We start from the raw sequence: 20,479 nt of genomic DNA, 5'->3' as shown, positions 1-20,479 counted from the left end.
AAAAAAATTGTTATGCAACAGCCTTTAAGTAAAGTTCTGATTTTAATTAGAATCAGTGCTTTCTAAATGAGATAATATCGTTCACCCCGAGGAAACAATAACTGAATATAGAACACTGAAATGAATAGCTGAAGTAGATTACGCAAACAAATACATATTCTAGGTACATGGGGTCAAACAATGTTATAAACATGAACTACAATCAATACGCAACATCAAGGCAACAAATGTTACATCAAACCAAGAGACTTGATATCTGAAGCAAACCAAGAAAAAGCCCACAATGGGATACAGATAAACTAAGAGCAATTTAAAACAAACTAGTCATAACACAACAAACACATAATTATGTCTGGTACATAATATCACAACAAAATCTTACAGAATAGCACTGTTAATTACATTACATCTGATACAAATTAAAATCACATTCATTTATTACAACAATAATATTCATAAAGTCCTTAATTGAAGGCATCTTAACAACAGCAAAAAGACTCTAAATCAAACAAAGTAAATGCTTACTGCCAGCCTTCCATACCCAACACGCCTTCCCTGAATTTTCCATCTTGAGAGCTGCATGCATTGGTTAAAACTAAATGAATTAAAAATACAGCTAAAATGCAATTCCTATAGGTTTAATATATAACGAAACATCTCGTGTAATTTTGCCGACTTAATCTACTCCAATGTACCAAATACATATATACATACATATATACATACATACATACATACATTTTGTAAACTTTTCATTCTAATAAAATCTATTTAATTTTGCATAAAAAATACATACATGCATACATAAAGATGTATATATTTGATTTAGTATAAAAATGTATATATATATATATATATAAATCTCAATTCGTAGAAGTCTGACATATAATATATAAGAATTGAAATTTTCATAAAATCTTGCTGATGAACTTTAATTATAGTAGAATGCTATGGATGGATTGCAGTCTCACCTGCTACTCCTTTATTTTCATCAAAGTATTTAGATGTGACTTCAAAAATACAGATTATTAAAATTTGCAAAGGTTGTATACATTGAGCAAATTATATGATCATTTTTTTTTTAAATTTTTGACTGGAAATTAGAGGACATTTAATCTGAATTCTAGAAATTAAAAGGAAATGCAAATGAAAATGTCATGCATAAGAACATATAGTAGTACTATATAATAAGACCATCCATAATTAATGCTCCATCTCAATTTGGGAATTTTTTTCAGCAGCAATTTTGAAGTGTTTAATTTCAAATCTAAAATATAAAAAATTCATAAAATAGAAATTTCCTCTTTTTTTTTTTTTTAAGTTTTTCCCTGAGAGATCAGAAAAGGAGAAAAGAAAAAGAAATAGTATTTCAGAATTATAAAGAAGTACATCGAACAGTGATAGATTAGATTGCTAAATAAATAAATACCCTCTAACGTGACTTGATAATCTTTTGGTCTTCAATATGAACATTGCGGATGTGTGATATCTTGGACCAATCTGCGCCAGCATCCGGTTGGCAGTTTTCACACAATGTAGGACATTGTTGAAACTTCAGTTGTCTAAGTGCAGTGAGATGGTCTATTCCATCGGGAAGATAGGAAACTTTGGGACAATTAAGAATCTCCAGTCTTTGAAGTGAATTAAGATTTTTTAGCCATTCTGGTAGCATCTCAAAGTTGGGGCAATGCTGGATTTCAATGGATTGCAAACAGCCAACAGATCCCTCAAGAAGCAATCCAGGCAGATCCTCCAAGTTTGGTGCATCACGTAATATCAACTTCTGAAGGCTCAAGTGAAGGTCTTGGTCTTCTCCGCCTTCCGGTTCCGTGCGTAAATTGATCATTGGGCAGGAAACAATTGCAATTTCCTTTAATTTGACTAGGAACTTCAGACTTCGAGGCAGTAAGACAAGTCTATAGCATTTCTTCATAGTCAAATTTCTAAGTGATGTGAGGCATTGCATCCCTTCAAACAAACATTCCAGTGTCTTACACTCGTAGAAGAATAAGAACTGAAGCGAACTCCAACTTTGCAATCTGAGACTGATCAATCTTTGCAAATTGTCAGGCACTTGCAATTTTGGAACATCAAATAATCTCAATGTCAGCAAGCTCTGGAGCTTATAGATAGACTTAGGAAGCCTAGTCAATCTAATGCACCTAGTTCAGTTAAGATACAGTAAATGCTTCAAGGTGCAGATGGATTTTGGTAATACCTCCAACCAGGAATTTTCCAGATCAAGTAGCCGTAGGTACTTAAAATTGAAGATGCAAGCACTCAGAAATGATTTCTCCACCATCCTATAGTATCCTCGAGGAGGTAGGATTACTAATGAGCGCACACCACTCAACTTCTTCAAAAAAAGTTGTGGAGTTCTCAATGGAATATTTTGATCAGAAAATGACAAATGCCGAATATTTTCAGAAGCATTTACCACATGTTGATATACTGTTAAGCACTCTTCTTGTGAAGCATTTAATGCGAGATCGTGTATAAGATCATGCATTTTGAAGATATAAAATTAGTTTCTATCTTGGACAAAACACCTTGACAATAAGTCCTTGAAATACTGTAACCCAACATCTTCCATGCATTCGCCTTCACTTTGCTTGGGAATTTCAAGAAGTCCATTGGCCATCAAGAATTGGATAATATAATCAATGTCATATTCAGTATCCTTTGAAAATGTTACACATCTAACTTAAAATTAATTGATTATAAGTAAAAGGACCCAACTTGAATATAACACTACAGGATATTTGAGATTCATTAGACGTGGGATAATCCACTTTAATAAGGCTTCATCACGTGTAGGCGAAGATGGAAGAAGCCTTTCATGTGACAAATTAGGAATGGACAACGAAAAGAAAATCTTGGCTCTGAAACCATATTAAGCATTTAATCTACTACTAATTGGTAGTAAGTAGAAAAGCCCAACATGAATATAAGATTATAAGATATTAAAAATTTAATAAATATGGGATAATCCACTTTAACATGCATTTTTTCACAATTTCATTACCAATCCTCTTAAAGTTCGAATATAGCTCTTCATCCCTTTCGTTGAATGCCCATTTTGCAAACAAAGAATTTCATTACCCATGGACACGCTAAAAGATAAAATACACTCTATTTGGTAAGCATGAAAATAATTTCTAAAGTCAATTTCTTCATTTTCCAGTGTTTGGATAACTTAATAGACAGATGGGACTCTACTACCATGAATTCTATGACCAAGGTGACTATTTTTGATTCCCTCCGTAAAGTGATCGGTAGTTTTATAGTCCTTTTCATTGGTACTTGCTCGTTCCCAAATTCTACTAGGGTTATGGTGATCAATTGCAACTAATCCTCTTTAATACCCATTTCTTTATGGTGGCATAGTACATGATGTCGGTGGAATTCCCATTATCGAACAGGATCCTTTTAACCACATAATTATATACTACAACCGTGATTACTATAGCATCATCGTGGGGAAGTTGGATTCTTTCCTAATCCTTCAAGTTAAATGAGATCGGTTCATTTTTCTAATTTTTTTCTTTCTTTGTTGAAAAGCCAATAGCCATGATCATAGTTAGGTTGGACTTTCTTTTAGCCAAGGTTAAGCTTCATTTAGTAATCACATTAATCATTTCGGCAATAAGCCTATTATTGTTAGTTCAGCCTTTTTCCTATCTTTGCTCATCTCCTCAAACTTTTCCTCTTTTATTTTCCTTAACATGCCTTCCTTACCCCTTGTGGGCTCTCTTTAATGCCATCTGTAATTGGATATGTTTCGCTTTTGTCTTTTTTGGTCCACAAACCTCTTCATTTGACTTTTTTTGATCAAAGGTTCAATCTCATTTTTGAGGTCAACACAGTCTTTAGTATTATGGCTTATATCCTTATGGAAGGCACATCGTTTGGTTAAATCTCTTCTCGTATTCTCTCCCAGTGGCTTTGGCCATCTGAGCACCAGATTCCTCTCGATTTGCATTAGAATCCTCTTTCAGGAGGTATTTAGTGCAGTATAATTTCTTTCTCTACTATGGCTATAAGCCCTATGTCATCCTCTTTTTGAGGGAGGCTCATAAAAACTTTTGCCTTTCTTACAACCAAGGAAAAGGATGAGCCTCTTTCACCTCGATCATCGAAGAGAGGGGATGAGCCTTTCCCAACTCGATTATTTTTTATTATAGCTTTAGCATTTATATATTTTTCAGCTACAAATAGCATGTCGACTAAAGTCTTAGGTGGCTTTAATGGTAAGGTCAGCTTTAGGTGATACTCTTCATCATTGAGTCCACTTGTTTAGGTGGCTATAGCGATCGTTTGTTCCAGGTCATTTACCTATAGAGCTTACGCATTAAAACGCGTGACATAGTTTTTCAGGGATTCATTATGGCCTTGGTGGATCGACTTTAAGCTTAATGTCATCTTTTTTGTTTTTCGGCTGCTTATAAATCAATATAGGAAGTAATGGCTGAGCTTTTTAAATGTTGTGATTGACCTTAGTTTTAAAACTACTAAACCAAGATCAAGCTACGACCTTAAAGGTAGTAGCAAGGCCTTTACACATCAAAGCGTTATTCGCATCCCGCATCATCATGTTAGTTCTATAAACTTTCAAATGATTGAAAAGATTAGAAGTACCATCGTAAGTTTCTAAGGTTGACATTGTGAACCTTTTTGAAGACATAATTATGTCGATTTCTTCGGTGAAGGATGGGATCTTAAAAAATTTGAGCTTGTCTTTGAAAGCCACCTCTTTCGCCTTTAGCTCTTTCTCCATAGCTTGCATTTGAGCTTCTAGGTTTTTGTTTGGCTAAGGCTCTAGGTTAATTTGTTTTGATTTTTGGGTAATGACATGTATTGAGCTATGACTAGGTAGTAGTGAGTAGAAGTGTCGTGCTCTTCTTTTTTGGAGGTTGATGAGGCTTTCACCTCCTCATAGCTTGGTTGCCTTTTCACAACTTCTTGGCCAGGAATAACTAGGTTTGGAACCTTCGATGGAAAGAAAAAGAAAAAATAAATGCCACACATGATTTGGGGCAAAGTAATGAGAATCCTTGGTGTGAGGAAAGAAAAAATAATGAAATGATGTGGGGACAAAATGCCAAGTTGTATCAAATGATCCTTTGGTCTTGAACCTTTTTAATACATGTTTTGAGCCTATTATATCTATTTTTTTTATGACTCCTCACCTTGACCTACATTACAACCTTGAAAAGTTTATTTGAATCAAGTGTGAATGCTCAACTTGAATGATCATATGTTAAATGAAGGCATGCTCATGATGAAACAATGGGATAATGCTACATTGCTCTAAAGTTTGATGAAAAATGAGAAAAATGAAAAGAAGATGATGAAAAATGAAAAAATGAAAAAAATGGAGAAAAAAATAGAAAAAAAGAAAAAATGAGAAAATGAAAAAAAAAGATTCAAATTGAAAACTTGAAAAGGTGATTTGGGTAGAAAAAGATCTAGGTCAAATGATTCACATGGATGAAAGATCAAAGGCATCTGAAGATCCCTCAAAAACTAGGGCAAAGTTCACAAAGCTCAAAATGACTTCAACAGTAAATGTAATGAGTTTTTGAAAAAGAATCTTAGATTAATGTTGAGAATTGTTTGAATCTTCATCGTTTGGACATACCATTCATCCCAATGACATGTATCCAATTTATTTCCTTTTTCATTTGTTTTGTACCAAAATAGATCTTCATTGATTATCTTTACCATAATTCACCTTGTGTTATCTTATTGTTACATCCCTAGAATAAATCAAAAAAATGTATGAGTACATTATAATTGTCAAAAATTGAAATGATGATGAATGAATGACAATGTGCATAAAAAAATCTTGCATTCCTTTAAAGAGAAATCTAAGATGATAGTGGTAACAAAATGAAAAAATGGTAGAAACATAAAAGAAATGATTTGGAAGGATATATGATGTGACCAAATGGAGAATATGATGATGGATTGGACAATAAAATGAAGATGGGGTAAATCTTGAAAAGTGGTATAACCAAGTGATGAGTACAAGGATGAATTTGTCGATATGACTTGCAAGTTATGATTGAATGATGAAGATAATCAATGGATAAAGTTTATTTTGGAATGGTTAATGCTGAGACACCTATGAGTAATGACTCAGTGATGGTGGATGAAACTTGTTCTGAAATTTGTTAGTGTTGAGAAGTCCATGAATGGTGGTCAAGTGATGATCGATTGATGAAACTTGTTCCAAAGTATTGAGAAACTTATTAAGGAAGACATGCGAAATGATAGAGTTTTGAGAGCCATATTACCATAATTATTTAGAATTTTGTGACATAGACGTTTGCATTACATGCATCATGGTGGCATCATTGCTTGAATAGTACATGCACATAATTTGATGAACTAAACTTTGTTTGGACATGCATGGCACTATGAGAATATAGGTTGCCGTATTTGCATCATTAAGAAGGCATTTGCATCTTTGGTCATAACATTCATTCATGCAAATTTTTGAGTCACTTGAAAAAGAAATTATAAATATTTTAATGAAAATTTTTGAGAACTCAAATGAGAATCTTTAAGTTTCAAAATGAGAATCTTTGAGGAGTGAAACCCTAAAGTTCGTCGAATGTGAATCTTCGAACTAGAATAAAAAGTTTTAAACTTTTAGATGTGAATCGCTAAAATACAAAGCTTCAACTTTTTGGATATGAATCTCTAAATTTTTAAATGAGAACCTTTGAACTTAGATGTGAAACTCTAAGTTTTATTGCTGAGCCTTTGAACTCAAATGAGAAGTTTTAAATTTTTGGATGTGAATCCCAAGCTTACCAAATGCGAACCTTTAAAAAGCCTTAAACTTTTGGATGTGAGCCTTCAAATTTCAAATGAGGATTTTTTATGCGAGTCTTGCAAGTTGCAAATGCAAATCTTGAGATCTTGTAAATTTGAATGAAACTGAAATTTTGAGAATCAAATTTCAGTAAATTCTTACGAAGTTGGATGTCGAGCCTCAAGTGAAATGAGCATTTTCAAAAAAAAAATCATTTGGATTTCGGACAAAATTATGTCTTGTCTTTACCCTATTACTGATTACCAGCAATGTGCAAAGAGGGGCAGCTGTGGATATCAATTTGTCCAGAAATATAAAATATGAAATATAAATACAAAATACGAAATACAATAAAAAAATACCAAAAAAATGGAACAAAAAATAGAAAAAAATCGATGATGGCAGTAGTGCCTTCCCCGGCACCACTACCACCATGCCGTACCCCCACCCCTCTGATCACCTAACCCTATCACTGTCGGATGTTACTAAAAAAATAAAAGAGACATGGGGCTCGTGCTTACACCCCATACCAAGCCCCATGCCCTTCTCTTAAGCACACACACGATCAGAGCTTTATAAATAGAGCTCCTAGCCAAACCAAAAGGGAGGACAGACAAAGAAGGAGGAAGATTCTGCCAAAACAAAAACAATCAAAAAAATCAAACAGTCATCCCCGTAAGGAGAAACCTAGTGCCGAGCTTCCTGCACGAAAAAGAAAAAAAAAGGGTCAGTTTAAAAAAAAGATCAGAATACAAAAAAAAATAATCTCACGAAACTTTGAAAGCAGATATAGGGAAGTAGGGGACCTTTTTTGGTTGAAAATAGGTCGGATCTGCGTTCAAGGGGTCGAGAGTAGTTTATGAGAGTTTTTTAAAATTTTTCAGCACCGTCGACGGTGGTCGAAGTTCGTCGCCGGCAAGGACTGCGATGGTCGTGGCGACAGACGGCCATCGACCCAAGTAGGCTGAAAAAAAAGAGAGAAAAAAAATCAGGTGTTTTTTTTTTTTAGAGAAGAAAGCAAAAATGACTAAAAAAAAATTGAACCATTATATATAAACGGTGAAAACTAAAACGATGTTGTTTCAATAAACGCTCAAAACGACGTTGTTTTAAGCACCCAGGATCTGTGCGTCAACCCGTGACCCGACCCGGGGTCCGTGCACCCGACCTGCGACTAGCTTTCTTCATCAGCCTCTGACCGATCTGACTAGATCGGAGCCGAACCATTGAACCCAAACCGAATTGGTACTGAACCACTGAGCCACCCAGATCGTGCCCAGCCCCAAGCCAAACGGTCGGACCGAATTGTTGAATCGAACCGCGCGTTGACCAGACCGTTGATCGGTCCGGTTCAAGTAAAAAAATTTTTTTTTTGAATTTTTCTTATTTTTTATATATTATTTTATTAATATTTATGCATATTAAAATATTTATATTTGTTAGATTAAATGATGAAATATGTGGTTAAATTTTTTTTTTATAATTTTGTTAATTTAAAAAAAAAACTTTAAAAAATAAAATAATAAAAAATAAATTTAATAATAATAATAAAATAATAAAAAATGAGAGAAAAGGAAATTTTTATCCGACGATGAGATTCAAAGGTATTTCGAGTAGTGATGCCTAAGAAATCTCTAGGTGAGAAGATTTTTTTAAAAAATATTATCAGTATATTGGAGTATTTATAAAAAAATTTTCAATAAAAATAAAAATTGTTCTTTTTTGCTTATAAAATAATAATAAATAAAAATTGATTAATATATTAAAAATATAAATAATAAAAATGAGAAGAAAAAAATTTTATCCTATGATAAAATTTTAAAAGTATTTCGAGTAGAGATGTTTTAAGAAATCTTTAGGTGAGAAAATTTTTTGTAAAATATTACCAGTGTATTAAAATATTTATAGAAAATCTTCAATATAATTAAATTCTTTTTTCTTCAAAATTTCAATTTTAAATAAGAATATTAATAAAATAATTAATAAAATTTCTAACAAAGAAAAATAAAATGTGTGCATCAACATGGTAATATTTTGCATTGCATGCATGATATTTTTTACGAAAAGTAAATTTAAGCCTCCGAGGATGAGATTCTAAGGTATTCCGAGAAACGATGCCTAAGAAATCTCTAGGTGAGAAAAGGTTCTTCTAATGTTACCTACATATTGAAATATTTTAAGAATTATTTCAATAAAAAAATTTTAATTTATTTTTCTCGAGAATAAATTTTTTTCTAATAAATTACAAATCAAGAAAATTATTTTTCGAACACCGAAAATTGGACTATTTTTATCAAAATCAAAGGATAACACGTTGTTAATTGGTATCGTTTTTTAACGGACACTGTGGTGGTACTAATCCTTCCCCACACGTAACCGACTCCCCAACTAAGACTGTTTCGTAGACTGTAAAATTATCTTTTTAATAAATTTTAATTAATTTTAAAACTTTATTAAAATGATATATTTTAGTAGGTGGCCAATCGTACTTAACCAAAAAAGATTGGTGACGACTCCTTTATTTTTTATTTTATTTTCAAATTCGTCAAGCGGACATAAACCGTTACGACATGAACCATTTTTTTCAATATTTTGACTAACGATATTAATTAGTAGTGTAAAGTGTTTAACCAAAGCAAAGTTGGAATACTTAATAGTAAATTTTTTAAATGCTACTTCATAAAAAGTGATATAATTCAAGATCAAATTGCATTCTAACTCTTATTATTATTTTTAAAGCTCAATTGGTGCTTTTACTATCTATCTTTTATTTTTAATTTTTTTAATTTTTAATTTTTTTGTTATATTATTTATTCTTTTGAAGCGCAACATTTTGGTAATAATCAGTGACCAATTAGGGGTAATTTTTTTTTGTTATCTCTGTTTACTGTATTTTTTCGTAAAATTTATTTAATTAAAAAACCTCCAAAAAAACAAAAGATAAAAAAATAAATGCCAATGACACATGACGTCATTCTTTAATTGGCCTCCTTTTTTCATAAAATTTTTTCAATTAAAAAAAATATAAAAACAAAAAAGGTCGATAAAAGTAAAAACGAGAAAATACAAAAAATGAGAAAAATAAAAAAAGAGCCCACTGATGGTGCTACATTAACATCTTATATTGAAATTAAAATATTAATTTTTTAAATTAAGGTAAAAAATAGCTTTATTAACACAATAAATATATATATATATAAATAAATAAATAAATATATATCTTGAAATACATTAAGACAAAATATATTAAATACGCTTCTGACCTAATTTTTTGTTATATTCAATTCATTTCAGGTCAATTTCAATATAAAAATTATCTCTTATTATATTAAAATCGATCAAAATTTGTTGAATACGAATTATTTTGTAATCTTTATCAATTGATATATTTTAATTTATTATAAAATTCATTCAATTAAAAATATATACAATAAAAAAAATCAAATGAGGTGCGAAGTCACGCTTTGTTGTACCTTCTGTCAATTGGTTGTTTCTTGAAGGTTATTGCTTGTAGTTCGTGTTGTAATTGGAAGAATGCTTTTTCAGGTTGAGACTGTGATAGGACACGAGGAAGAGTTTGGAATTACTGTGGAAGAGGACAATGTCCAAAACATCGCAACTGTTCAAGACGAAGCAGATCTTATTGAGAAACTTTGCAGCAAGAAAGGTGCCTAGAAACAAGGACCGAAGTTGGAGGCTCATTTGCCATTACCCATATAGATGTCACTTACCAGCCTGTTATATCTATTGTATTTGCCAATCTTGTTGTGAACGCTTTATTTGTTCAATCTAGAAAAACTCGAAGTTGTTGGGCTTTCTAGTTATTGAGGATTTATTTTTTTATGTTGTAAGTCAAGTAAATACTATTTGATTTGTTTGTGTCGCTCTTTTTACATTGGTACTTGCCTACTTGGTAGTGTATGATTTTTTGTTTTAATAAGCTGCCCATACATTTTTAGGAAATGGGTAATGTAGGTTTTAGTCTTGGAAGTTGGGGTTTAAAAATGTAATAGATTGAATTCGAATGAATATTACATTAAGTTTGAGTTTGATTTTAAATTTGATATTCGATATTTAATTCAAATTCAATCAAATTTATTATTTTATTTCAAATTCAATTTAAGATAAAAATTAAATTATTTGAGTTCATTCAATTAGACTCGATTAACATGTAAAAATAAAGTTTTATTTTTATATTTGATAAAAAATCGATTATTTATACACAAGTTCAAATTTAAAATATTTTATTAATTAAAATAATAAAAATACATTAAAATATAAAAATTCGATTAAAATTATGAACTATTTAAATTGGGTATAAAAATATTCGAACTCATCTTAATTGATAAGTTGACTACTCAAGCTCGAGCTCGATTTGATAATAACAAAATTGAGTTCAAATTTTATTTGAATCAAATCTAAATAATTTACGAATATTAATATATTATTTACATTCCTAATAATTTTATAAAAAGGTAACTCCTAAACAAAAACCTCAACATTCAGGTCAAGGTCTTGAATGACTTGGGTCGAATCTCATTGGGATGAGATAGTCTGAAATCTTACATTAGACGACGTGGGTCGAAATCTCATTTGGTTGAATAAGAAATGGCACTTCATGTTGAATGCCTGATGTTCCCCTTTCAAGCAAGAAAATTTCTTTTGTCCCTAAAGAGTCACCCAACAGTTAGGAGATGATAGTTTCATTCCAAAGGATCAAATCGCAAAGAGATAGAACACAAACAAATAGCTAAAGCGCAAGTACTAAGCAAACAGATAAACAGGTCTGGTTCAAGTCACATGATCATCAAAGAAAGTAAAAGCTTTGAACGGACGGCGCCCTGCAGGGTTTGGCTGAATTTTCCCACACCATAAGAGCTGCTTGCAGAGGTTTGATTTGAAGCCAAATGAGTTGATCCTAAAATACAACTGAAAGTAAGTTCCTAGGTAGGCAGGCATGCACCTAAGGATCTAAGTTTGATAGTAACTAAAACGAGGAACACAAGACAATATTTTAATTCCATACTTCTTATAGAAGGCCCACAGGCTATGACTATTTCCATCACTAAGCTATCGTTAATTAGAACCTTTTAAAATGGATGATTATAATTTTATTTGCCTTTATGCGTCCAAAAACAAAAGATAATTAGCAAAAAATCTCAATCAAACAGATCCTACAGGAGTAATAGTACGTCAAAAAGTGTAGCAAAAATTGAAGGATTCTCAAGAAATGTGGCTGATAACAAGCTTAACAAATGGAATGAAATCGTCTCACCTGCTTGCTCTTTCATTTTTTACCAAAGCACCGCACCTATTTACCTATGATCACTTCAAAATCAAATGCAAATGTTAGATATTTGAGGAAGATATATGAATTGAGTAGCACATATCATTTAGAGCACTTTTCTTATAATTCTGTATTCTGGAAAATTTAGTATGAAAAAAAATTCTCATAAAGGAAGAAAAAGGAGAGAGAGAGATTGGTAAAGACCTTGAGCGTGGCTTGACGATCTTCTAACGTTCAATATAAACCTCTTGAACGTGTGCAATCTTGGACCAATCAGCACCAACCCCAGCTTGACAATTTTGGCTCAGCGCAGGACATTTTTGAATCTTTACTTGCCTAAGTGCGGTGAGGCGATTCAGTCCTTCGGGAAGAGAGGATAATGCTGGACAATGTACAAGCTCCAACCTCTGAAGTGATGTGAGATTTTGCATCCATTCTGGTAGTACCTTGAAGGTGGGACAATTCCTTACTATCATGGATTTAAAAGTGGTAGCTGATCCTTGAAGAAGCAACCGTGGCAGATCTTCCAACGCTTCTGATCCCGATATTGTTAAAGTTTTAAGCCGCAAGTAAAGGTCTCGGTCTTCTTCTCCTTCTTGTTCCATACACAAATTGATTTTCTGGCAGCCATCAATATTGATTTCCTCTAATTTGGTTAGAAATTTCAGACTTCTTGGCAGTGAAATCAATCTAGAACAGTCTTGGATACCCAATCTTCTAAGTGATGTGAGGTGTTGCATCCCATCAAATATAGATTCTATCATACCACATCCGTACAAGTGCATTAACTAAAGTGAACTCCAAAATCTTGGTTTAATATCCCTTAAAAGCATGGAATCTGTGGTTATCTCTAGAAATCTGAGACTGATCAAGCTTTGCAAACATTCAGGTACTTCAATCAGTGGAACGCCAGCCAACTGTAAAGTCGGCAAGCTCTGAAGTTTACAGATAGAAGTAGGAAGTTTCCTCATTCTTCGACAAAAGCTCAAGTTCAGATATCTTAAATGCTTCAAGGTGCCAACGGAATTGGGCAATACTTCCAAAAATGAATAGGAGAGATCAAGTAGCCGCAGGAACTTGAAATTCAAGATGGAAGCATTTACAAAATGTTCCTCAATTATCCTATTTCTTCCTGAAGAAGGTAGGATCACTAATGTCCGCACACCTTTTAAATTCTTCAAAAATGATTGTGGAGCTCTCAATGGATTATCATCCGACAATGACAGATGTCGAATATGATCAGCAGCATTTATTGTATGGGGATAAATTGTTAAACAGTCATCTTGAGACACATTTGACAAGAGATCATGCATTAGGTCATGGATTTTAAATGTGTAATATGTATATTCATCCTCGACATCTTGGACAAAACCCCTCGACCATAATTCTTTGAAATATCGTAACCCAACATCTTTCCACTCTTCGTTTTGCTTAGGGCTTTCAAAAAGTCCAATGGCCATCTAGAATTGGACCATATAATCAGTATCATAAATAGTATTCTTTGGAAACAATGACAAATAAATTAGACATCTTTGCAAATGAGATGGCAAATGATTATAACTCAATTTCAGCATAGGTAGGATGTCATTTTCATTTTGATCAAGGTTCCATATGTCGTTATCTTTTATAAATTCCCATTCATGTAGCTCAGTTTTCATGTAGAGTAAGCTCCCTAAAGTTCTCACTGCCAATGGAACCCCTTTGCATTTTTTCACAATTTCATCACCAATTCTCATAAGGTTTGGATATACCTTCTCATCCCCTTCCCTAAATGCCTATTTTACAAACAAAGACAAACAATCTTTGTGACTAAGACCTTTCAAGTTGTACGGAGCAATAGTACCCACAATCGAAGCAACTTTTGAACTCCATGTGGTCACAATGATTTTACTTTGTTGAAAGTTACCCATTGTCATCAGTAAATCCCTCAGTTCCATCCATTTTACATTATCTTCGTTCCATACATCATCTAAAACGAGTAAAATTTTTTTACCATTTAAAAGCATTCGCAACTGAGTTTGCAATGCATTAACTGGTAAGCCATCACATCTTCCCTTCGTGATGGAGTAAGTAATATCACAGAGCAACCTAGCAAGATCAAACTCATCCCACACGCATACCCATATTTTCAAGGGAAAGACCCTAGTGATCCTTTCATCGTTGCACACAAGTTGAGCAAGCATGGTCTTCCCTAAACCCCGATTCCAACTATAGGGATGACGGGAATTTTTTCAGCATCAGTTGGCTTGACTAAAAGATCTATGATGTTTTCTTTGTCTTGATTTCGGCCGATCACATAAGAAGATATCACAAAGGAGTGGGTATCCCTAAGAATAACACGCCGGTTCTGAACTTTCTCTTCAAGTCCAAGATTAAATTTTTTGAAATCACTAGCAATCGTATCTAGCTTTTCGTTGATCTTTTTGATTTTTTGACTCATCCTCAAAGAGAATGCAAATGGAATAGAAAGGGCAGACGATTGATCAACTCCTTTCGCAGCGCTTCACCCCTGACTTCATCAAGCACATCCTCAGCATCATATAAGACGTCTCTAAGCTTCCCCAAACTAAGGCGCAACGTCTCATTCTGGTGCTGCCGTTTTTCGGCATCTAACAGCACAGCTTTGATGTAGGTCACGGTTTCCTGAAGTCTTCTCAAATCACTACTGAGATTCCATAGCGATAGAGTTTCTTTGGCAACCAGGGAGATTATCTTCTCCAAAAGCTGTTCTGCAACGATGGCCAGAAATGATTCCGCCATAATTGAAGTCTGGAGAGGCAATCAAAGGTAAAGGAAAATTGAGTATAGTATTTATGAAGAAGTTTGTTGCAGGGAAATTAAACAAATGAGATTAGAGTAAATATTTTATTATAGCAGCCATGACTTCGGAATTTTTGGTTGGGTGGTTTCTAATCAGTTATATCACCACCAAAAGAAAACAAAAGAAAAAGCTTTAGTCTTGAGAGTTGCGACAAAGAGAAAACAAAAGAAAACGCTTAAGTCTTGGGAGTTGCGACGAATGAACTATAAATTATAATAAAATATTTAATATAATATCTAATTCATGAATATATTATCTAACGAGGTACTCTATTTATTTAGTTCTGTAGATTTGATAGTTTACACGAGAAAGTTTAGTTTTTGAATTATATCGCTTTTAACTACTTTGTACAAATAAAAAAAATCACGGTTAAGTAACTAAATTTTGATTTGTTAAGTATTTTGCAATAGACATTAATTTTATAAACAGTAAGGTAATTTGGTTAAAAAATAATTAATAATATTATGATACGTGATAAAAATATATAACATCAATTTTTATTTTTTTATAATTTTTGAACTTAAAAAAAAAGAAAGAAAACATGAAAAGTTAAAAAACGAAAAAGAAAGAAGAGGATCAGGATTGTGGAGAAAGATAGAGGGAAGGGGAGGGATGGTCCTTTCTGAAAAAAATTATGAACATTTTTAAAATTTATGATTTTTTTAATTTTTAGAAAAGTTTTTATTTATTTTTTAAAAAAATTAAAAATTATTTTTTAAAATAACATATAGATCATTTTTTTTTATCAATATTTGTGATGTCAATATTTTGATTAACGATGTTACTCAGTAGTGTAAAGTGTTTAACGAAAACAAAATTGAAATATTTAATAAAAAATTTTTAAATGTTAAATCGTGAAAAGTGATATAATTAGAATCAAATTGCTTTTTAACTCTTATTATTAATTTTAAAAGCTCGATTGGTGCTTTTTGTCTTTTAATTTTAATTTTTATAATTTATATTTTTATTTAAATTATTTGTTATATTAATTATTTTTGTGAAACACAACATTTTGGCAATTTTCGGTGACTAATTATAAGATTTCATTACAAAAATATCCGCACGTTATTACGGGTATTTTTTTTTTGTAAAATTTATTTATTTAAAAAATCTAAAAAAGAAACTATAGGTAAAAAAAAGTAAAGAAGAATGAAACGTGAATTTCTTAATTGATCTCTTTTTTTTTTTTATATAAAATTTATTTAATTAAAAAATAAATACAAAAATTAAAAATTAAAGAAAATGAAAAAAAAAAACTCCCTGATAATGCTACATTAACCACTTAATTTCACATCAAAATATTATAAAAATCTGTTATAATATATAAATTTAAATTTAAATTCATACATATAAAATATATTTTATGAGATAAAATCATGAAATTTTGAATCAAAATAAATAATATTTTATATGTTAGGTATAGATATATTGCTGCCTTTCATCGTCCAGGAGCACTGCTTTGATGTTGGTCAAGGTCTCTCGAAGCTTTTCCAGACCAAATGGCTTTCGACAAACCATGCCAAGCGAACTTCCTCAATAGCAAGGGAAGTTATCTTCTCCAAAACTCTTTCTGCAATCTCTAATAACAATAATTCATCCATATCTGAACTCTGAAATCAAAGGAAAGACGAAGGCTATTAAGTTAAAAGACAAGTCAACGCTCTCTTTTTCTCTGAGCAGTTCATTGACTTTTCCCTTGAGCCAGCCAATTAATCTTCATATATAGCTTTCCAAGATGTATATATTTTCGAATAATTCATTCATTTGGCGAAAACTATACACATACGTCTAGACGTTGATGGTCCATCCACTCCCCAACAAGTTAATAAGATTTCTCTCTATCAAATATCTTAATATTGTGGAACTAATCAATTTAAAAGATAATTTCGACGAAGTCTTCCTCCTTCACGTTAAATTACTAACAAGATTTTGATTACCATTCTACTTCTCTATGTTAACGTTAACGTTGATTTCAATGAACAGTAATATTGATTTTAATAAAATTAGAAATATTTTTACCTCTTCAATACAATTAAAAAATAAAAAATAAAAAATAAATTATAAAAATATTTTTACCTCTTCAATACAATTAAAAAGGTAAAAAAAAAAAAAAACAATTGAGCGCTTCATCCATTGAATCCAAAGAATTCAACGAGTAAAAGTTGATTTCCGTGATGGACACCCAATTGCATGTACAGTGCATTTGCACAATATTTCATGCAAAATGTATCTATGCTAAGGGTGCTTTTGAATCCTAATCATGCTTTAACTTACCGTTACTTTTGATGGGCCTCCTCAATTGACAATAATGGATGAATTTATGCGAGGCGGAGATAATTGTTTAACCAATGAGTTAAAACATAACAAACAACTGAAGTAGAGAATATAAAAAGACACAAGTCTTTTACTTAATATCAAGAAGTTTTAAAAACTTACACTTAAAAGGATGGCAAAATAATCTTATCATATAAATTTTGGTTCATCTAAAAAATATATCATTTCCGTAAGGTAAGTTTTTTTTTTTTTTTTAAATAAAAAATAAGATAGAAAGCAAATTAAAATTTAATTTTTTTAAATTAGATTTAAATTAATAATCGAGTTAAGTTATTCTAACTGATCTTATTTAAGTATATATAAAATATTTTTTTATTATTTATTTATATATATATTATATTAATAAAATTATTATTTAATATTTTAATTTAATAAAAATATTATATTTATTTATAATTAAAATATAATTTATATTTAAAAATAATATTTTATAAATATTATATTAAATTAAAATTATTAAAATAATTCTAAATTAAAACGAATCAATTACATTCTATAAATATATAAACCAAATCAAATAAAAAACTAATATTTTAATATTGAATCAATCAAATATAAAACTTAAAAGATCAAATCAAAATCAAATTGAATAAATATCTATACCTACCTGAGTCGTCGACAACCTAATTATATTAATTAGATAGGAACACTAATGGTTTAATTCCAAGGATAGTCACATCAAGTAATGCAGGTACATTATCTAATGAAAGGTGCGATAACACAATGATGTTATTGGTGGACCACAGCGTGCTGATAAATATCAGTATTTGGATTGATGCAACAAATAACAATACACAGATGTTAATATTCTGCAAAATTCTTGATCGAAAAAAGTTGAGTTTTGGATAATCATATTTCTAAGTTCTATTTTTGAAATTTAGGTTGCGGAAGTCAAAAAATTTTTGAATATCCGATTTTGTTTTAGACAGGTAAATAAGTTTAAGATTTCAACCTAATGCTTTTAATATAATTTATTTTACTTTCGCAAATTTTATTTTATGTCGTACATATATATTTCTTATATTACTCGATTGCCAACATAGAAGGAAACAGCTATAAAACAGAACCAAACAACCTTTTCTTTTATGGTTTGCATGCGTGAATTTTGGGATTGATTTGGGTTTTAGTGAATTTTTATTGCTTTACTCTTTTGTTTTTCCGCCGTTGACACTCTTTCAGACTCAAATCATTTTTTTTTCTGCGAGCAAGATTTTTTTTTTGGCAAAAAATCAATATTGACATGAAGTTGAGCAAATAATGAATCTCCACCCGTAGTGTCACCCAATTATGCATCTCTAGTTGAGTTTCATTTAACCATAGATAACGGTGTTAAGATTATCACAGTTCTAATATTATTTATTGAGAAATTAACATATATGAATAACATTCACAAATAAAATAACAAGTTCTAAATAAGAATAAAAACTCAAATATATTTGTTTTGATTTAACTTAAAATGATCTATTTCAAACTCAATATACTAATTAATAAATTTTTATAGCTTTGAGACTTCACAAATATATTTATTTCAGTTTAACTTAAAATGTTATACTCTAAACCTAATTAATTAATTAATTAATTTTTATAATTGTGAGACTTTTGAAATGAAAAGAGTTATAAAAAATTTCTTAGTCAAAATTTAATCCAAAACACAATTATACTTTTTTAATAGCTTACTTATTTAATTATTTTTTTTGTGTCTAACTATCAGAAATGATTAAACTAAAACCAAAATATCTTATTTATAAGGGTAAAACTCCTAATAACTTTACTAAATTCTCGATGTAGGATACAAAATAAATTTTCAACTCTTATAAGTTTACTCAAATTTTTATGTGGAATTAAGATATTCAAGGCAAACCCTAACAAATCTTTTTTTAACTTGAATCTCTAAATACTTCAACAATATCAGCAAAGCTAATATATTTGCTCTTTTTCTTTTCTTTCATTGTAAGAATCTAGCAACTTAGTTCTCATCAAGCATGTACAAATAATTTTTGACCTATTCCTTTATAGAATCACATTACTATTCTTATACACTTTGCACAAATCATTTAGTCCATAGTATGTATATCAATAAGAAGTTAACTCACCTAAAGTAATCAAATTGTAGCTATAACTTGGTATATCTCTTACATGATGGAGAGTCCTGACAACACCATTGTTAGATCTAAGGTAAACACTTATAATGCCTTGAATTTGCATATTTTCATTATTGATGACTACAATAACCCCATACTTTTCATTCTTTTTCAACTTCACAAAGTAACTTTTATCATTGCAAATATGGACTGTAGTGGCTAAATCTAAAACTTAACTTTGATCACATTTCAAAGTCTGAATCTTATCCACACAAGTTGTCAAAACGATATCATCATCATCGAACATAATAATAGTAATATCACTCTTTCTTTAATCGGACACAACAATAATCATTCGCTCTTTTGAAAACAACCATATCCATTTTCAACTTCTTGTAACATATTTGAATGTCTCTTTTCACCATAACAATAACATTCTAATCACTGTAATTTTTTTCTCTTGATTTGGATTTTTTTTTAATTCATCGACCCACTTTCAAGTCATTACTCGATTAAAACCCTCTACAACTAATATATTTTCTCCAAGTGATGAGTACTGTGTTCCCATAAACCTTTCGATCTCATCATACAATTTCAAAGTAGACTTATCCACCAATAAAGTTTGAACTAAAGGTCTACAGGACTTAGGCAAAGATCACAACAAAATTAAAACCTTTCTTCATCTTCTAACTCATCAACAGAAATAACCAATAATTAAGAAACTAACCTATTAAACTTATTCAGGTGATTATGAAGACTCATACCTTCTTCTAACTTTAGAGAATACAGATTCATTTTCAAATATAATATATTAGTCAACGATTTTGATGCATAAATACCATCAAGCTGATCTCATAAACTCTTTAGAGTACTTTCTGTCAACACATTGTACTTTACTTCTAAAGTTAGTGTTAATCTAATAGTACTAACAGCACTAACAGCTTTATTTTGAATTCTATTTCAATTATTGTCAAACATTTACTCAAGCTTGCTACTATTTAATGCATGATCCAACCTTTGTTATAGTAACAGATCTTGAATCATACTTTATCATAACATAAAATTACTCTTTTCATCAAATAAAAGAATCTCAAACTTGGGTATAAGCAAACTAGACATACCTTCTTTATACA

At 30.8% G+C, this 20,479-nt stretch overlaps 1 protein-coding gene and 1 pseudogene across 1 annotated transcript; both read right to left on the bottom strand.

The window, feature by feature from the left end:
• Nucleotides 1-1,432: 1,432 nt before the first annotated feature.
• Nucleotides 1,433-2,509, bottom strand: LOC149518178 (uncharacterized). Its single transcript, XM_089763438.1, has 2 exons — nt 2,226-2,509; nt 1,433-2,162 (listed from the first exon to the last, which is right to left on the bottom strand). The coding sequence occupies exons 1-2, from the start codon at nt 2,507-2,509 to the stop codon at nt 1,433-1,435; spliced, it is 1,014 nt and encodes a 337-aa protein (XP_089619564.1).
• Nucleotides 2,510-12,337: 9,828 nt separating this feature from the next.
• Nucleotides 12,338-15,000, bottom strand: LOC149518177 (putative disease resistance protein RGA1; annotated as a pseudogene).
• Between the last annotated feature and the right edge of the window lie 5,479 nt (nt 15,001-20,479).

This window comes from Durio zibethinus, chromosome 7 (assembly GCF_047325235.1).
Source record: "Durio zibethinus cultivar Kanyao isolate XHJ-2024 chromosome 7, ASM4732523v1, whole genome shotgun sequence".
Lineage (NCBI taxonomy): Eukaryota > Viridiplantae > Streptophyta > Magnoliopsida > Malvales > Malvaceae > Durio > Durio zibethinus.
This window is presented reverse-complemented; position numbering and strand designations above follow the sequence as displayed.

Bases quoted from the DNA above. Each gene is read 5' to 3' on its own strand.
- LOC149518178 (XM_089763438.1), bottom strand. From the start codon at position 2,509: ATGCATGATCTTATACACGATCTCGCATTAAATGCTTCACAAGAAGAG. The intron at 2,163-2,225 runs GTTGGAGGTATT...TAACTGAACTAG, and splicing joins CTTGATCTGGAAAATTCCTG to GTGCATTAGATTGACTAGGC.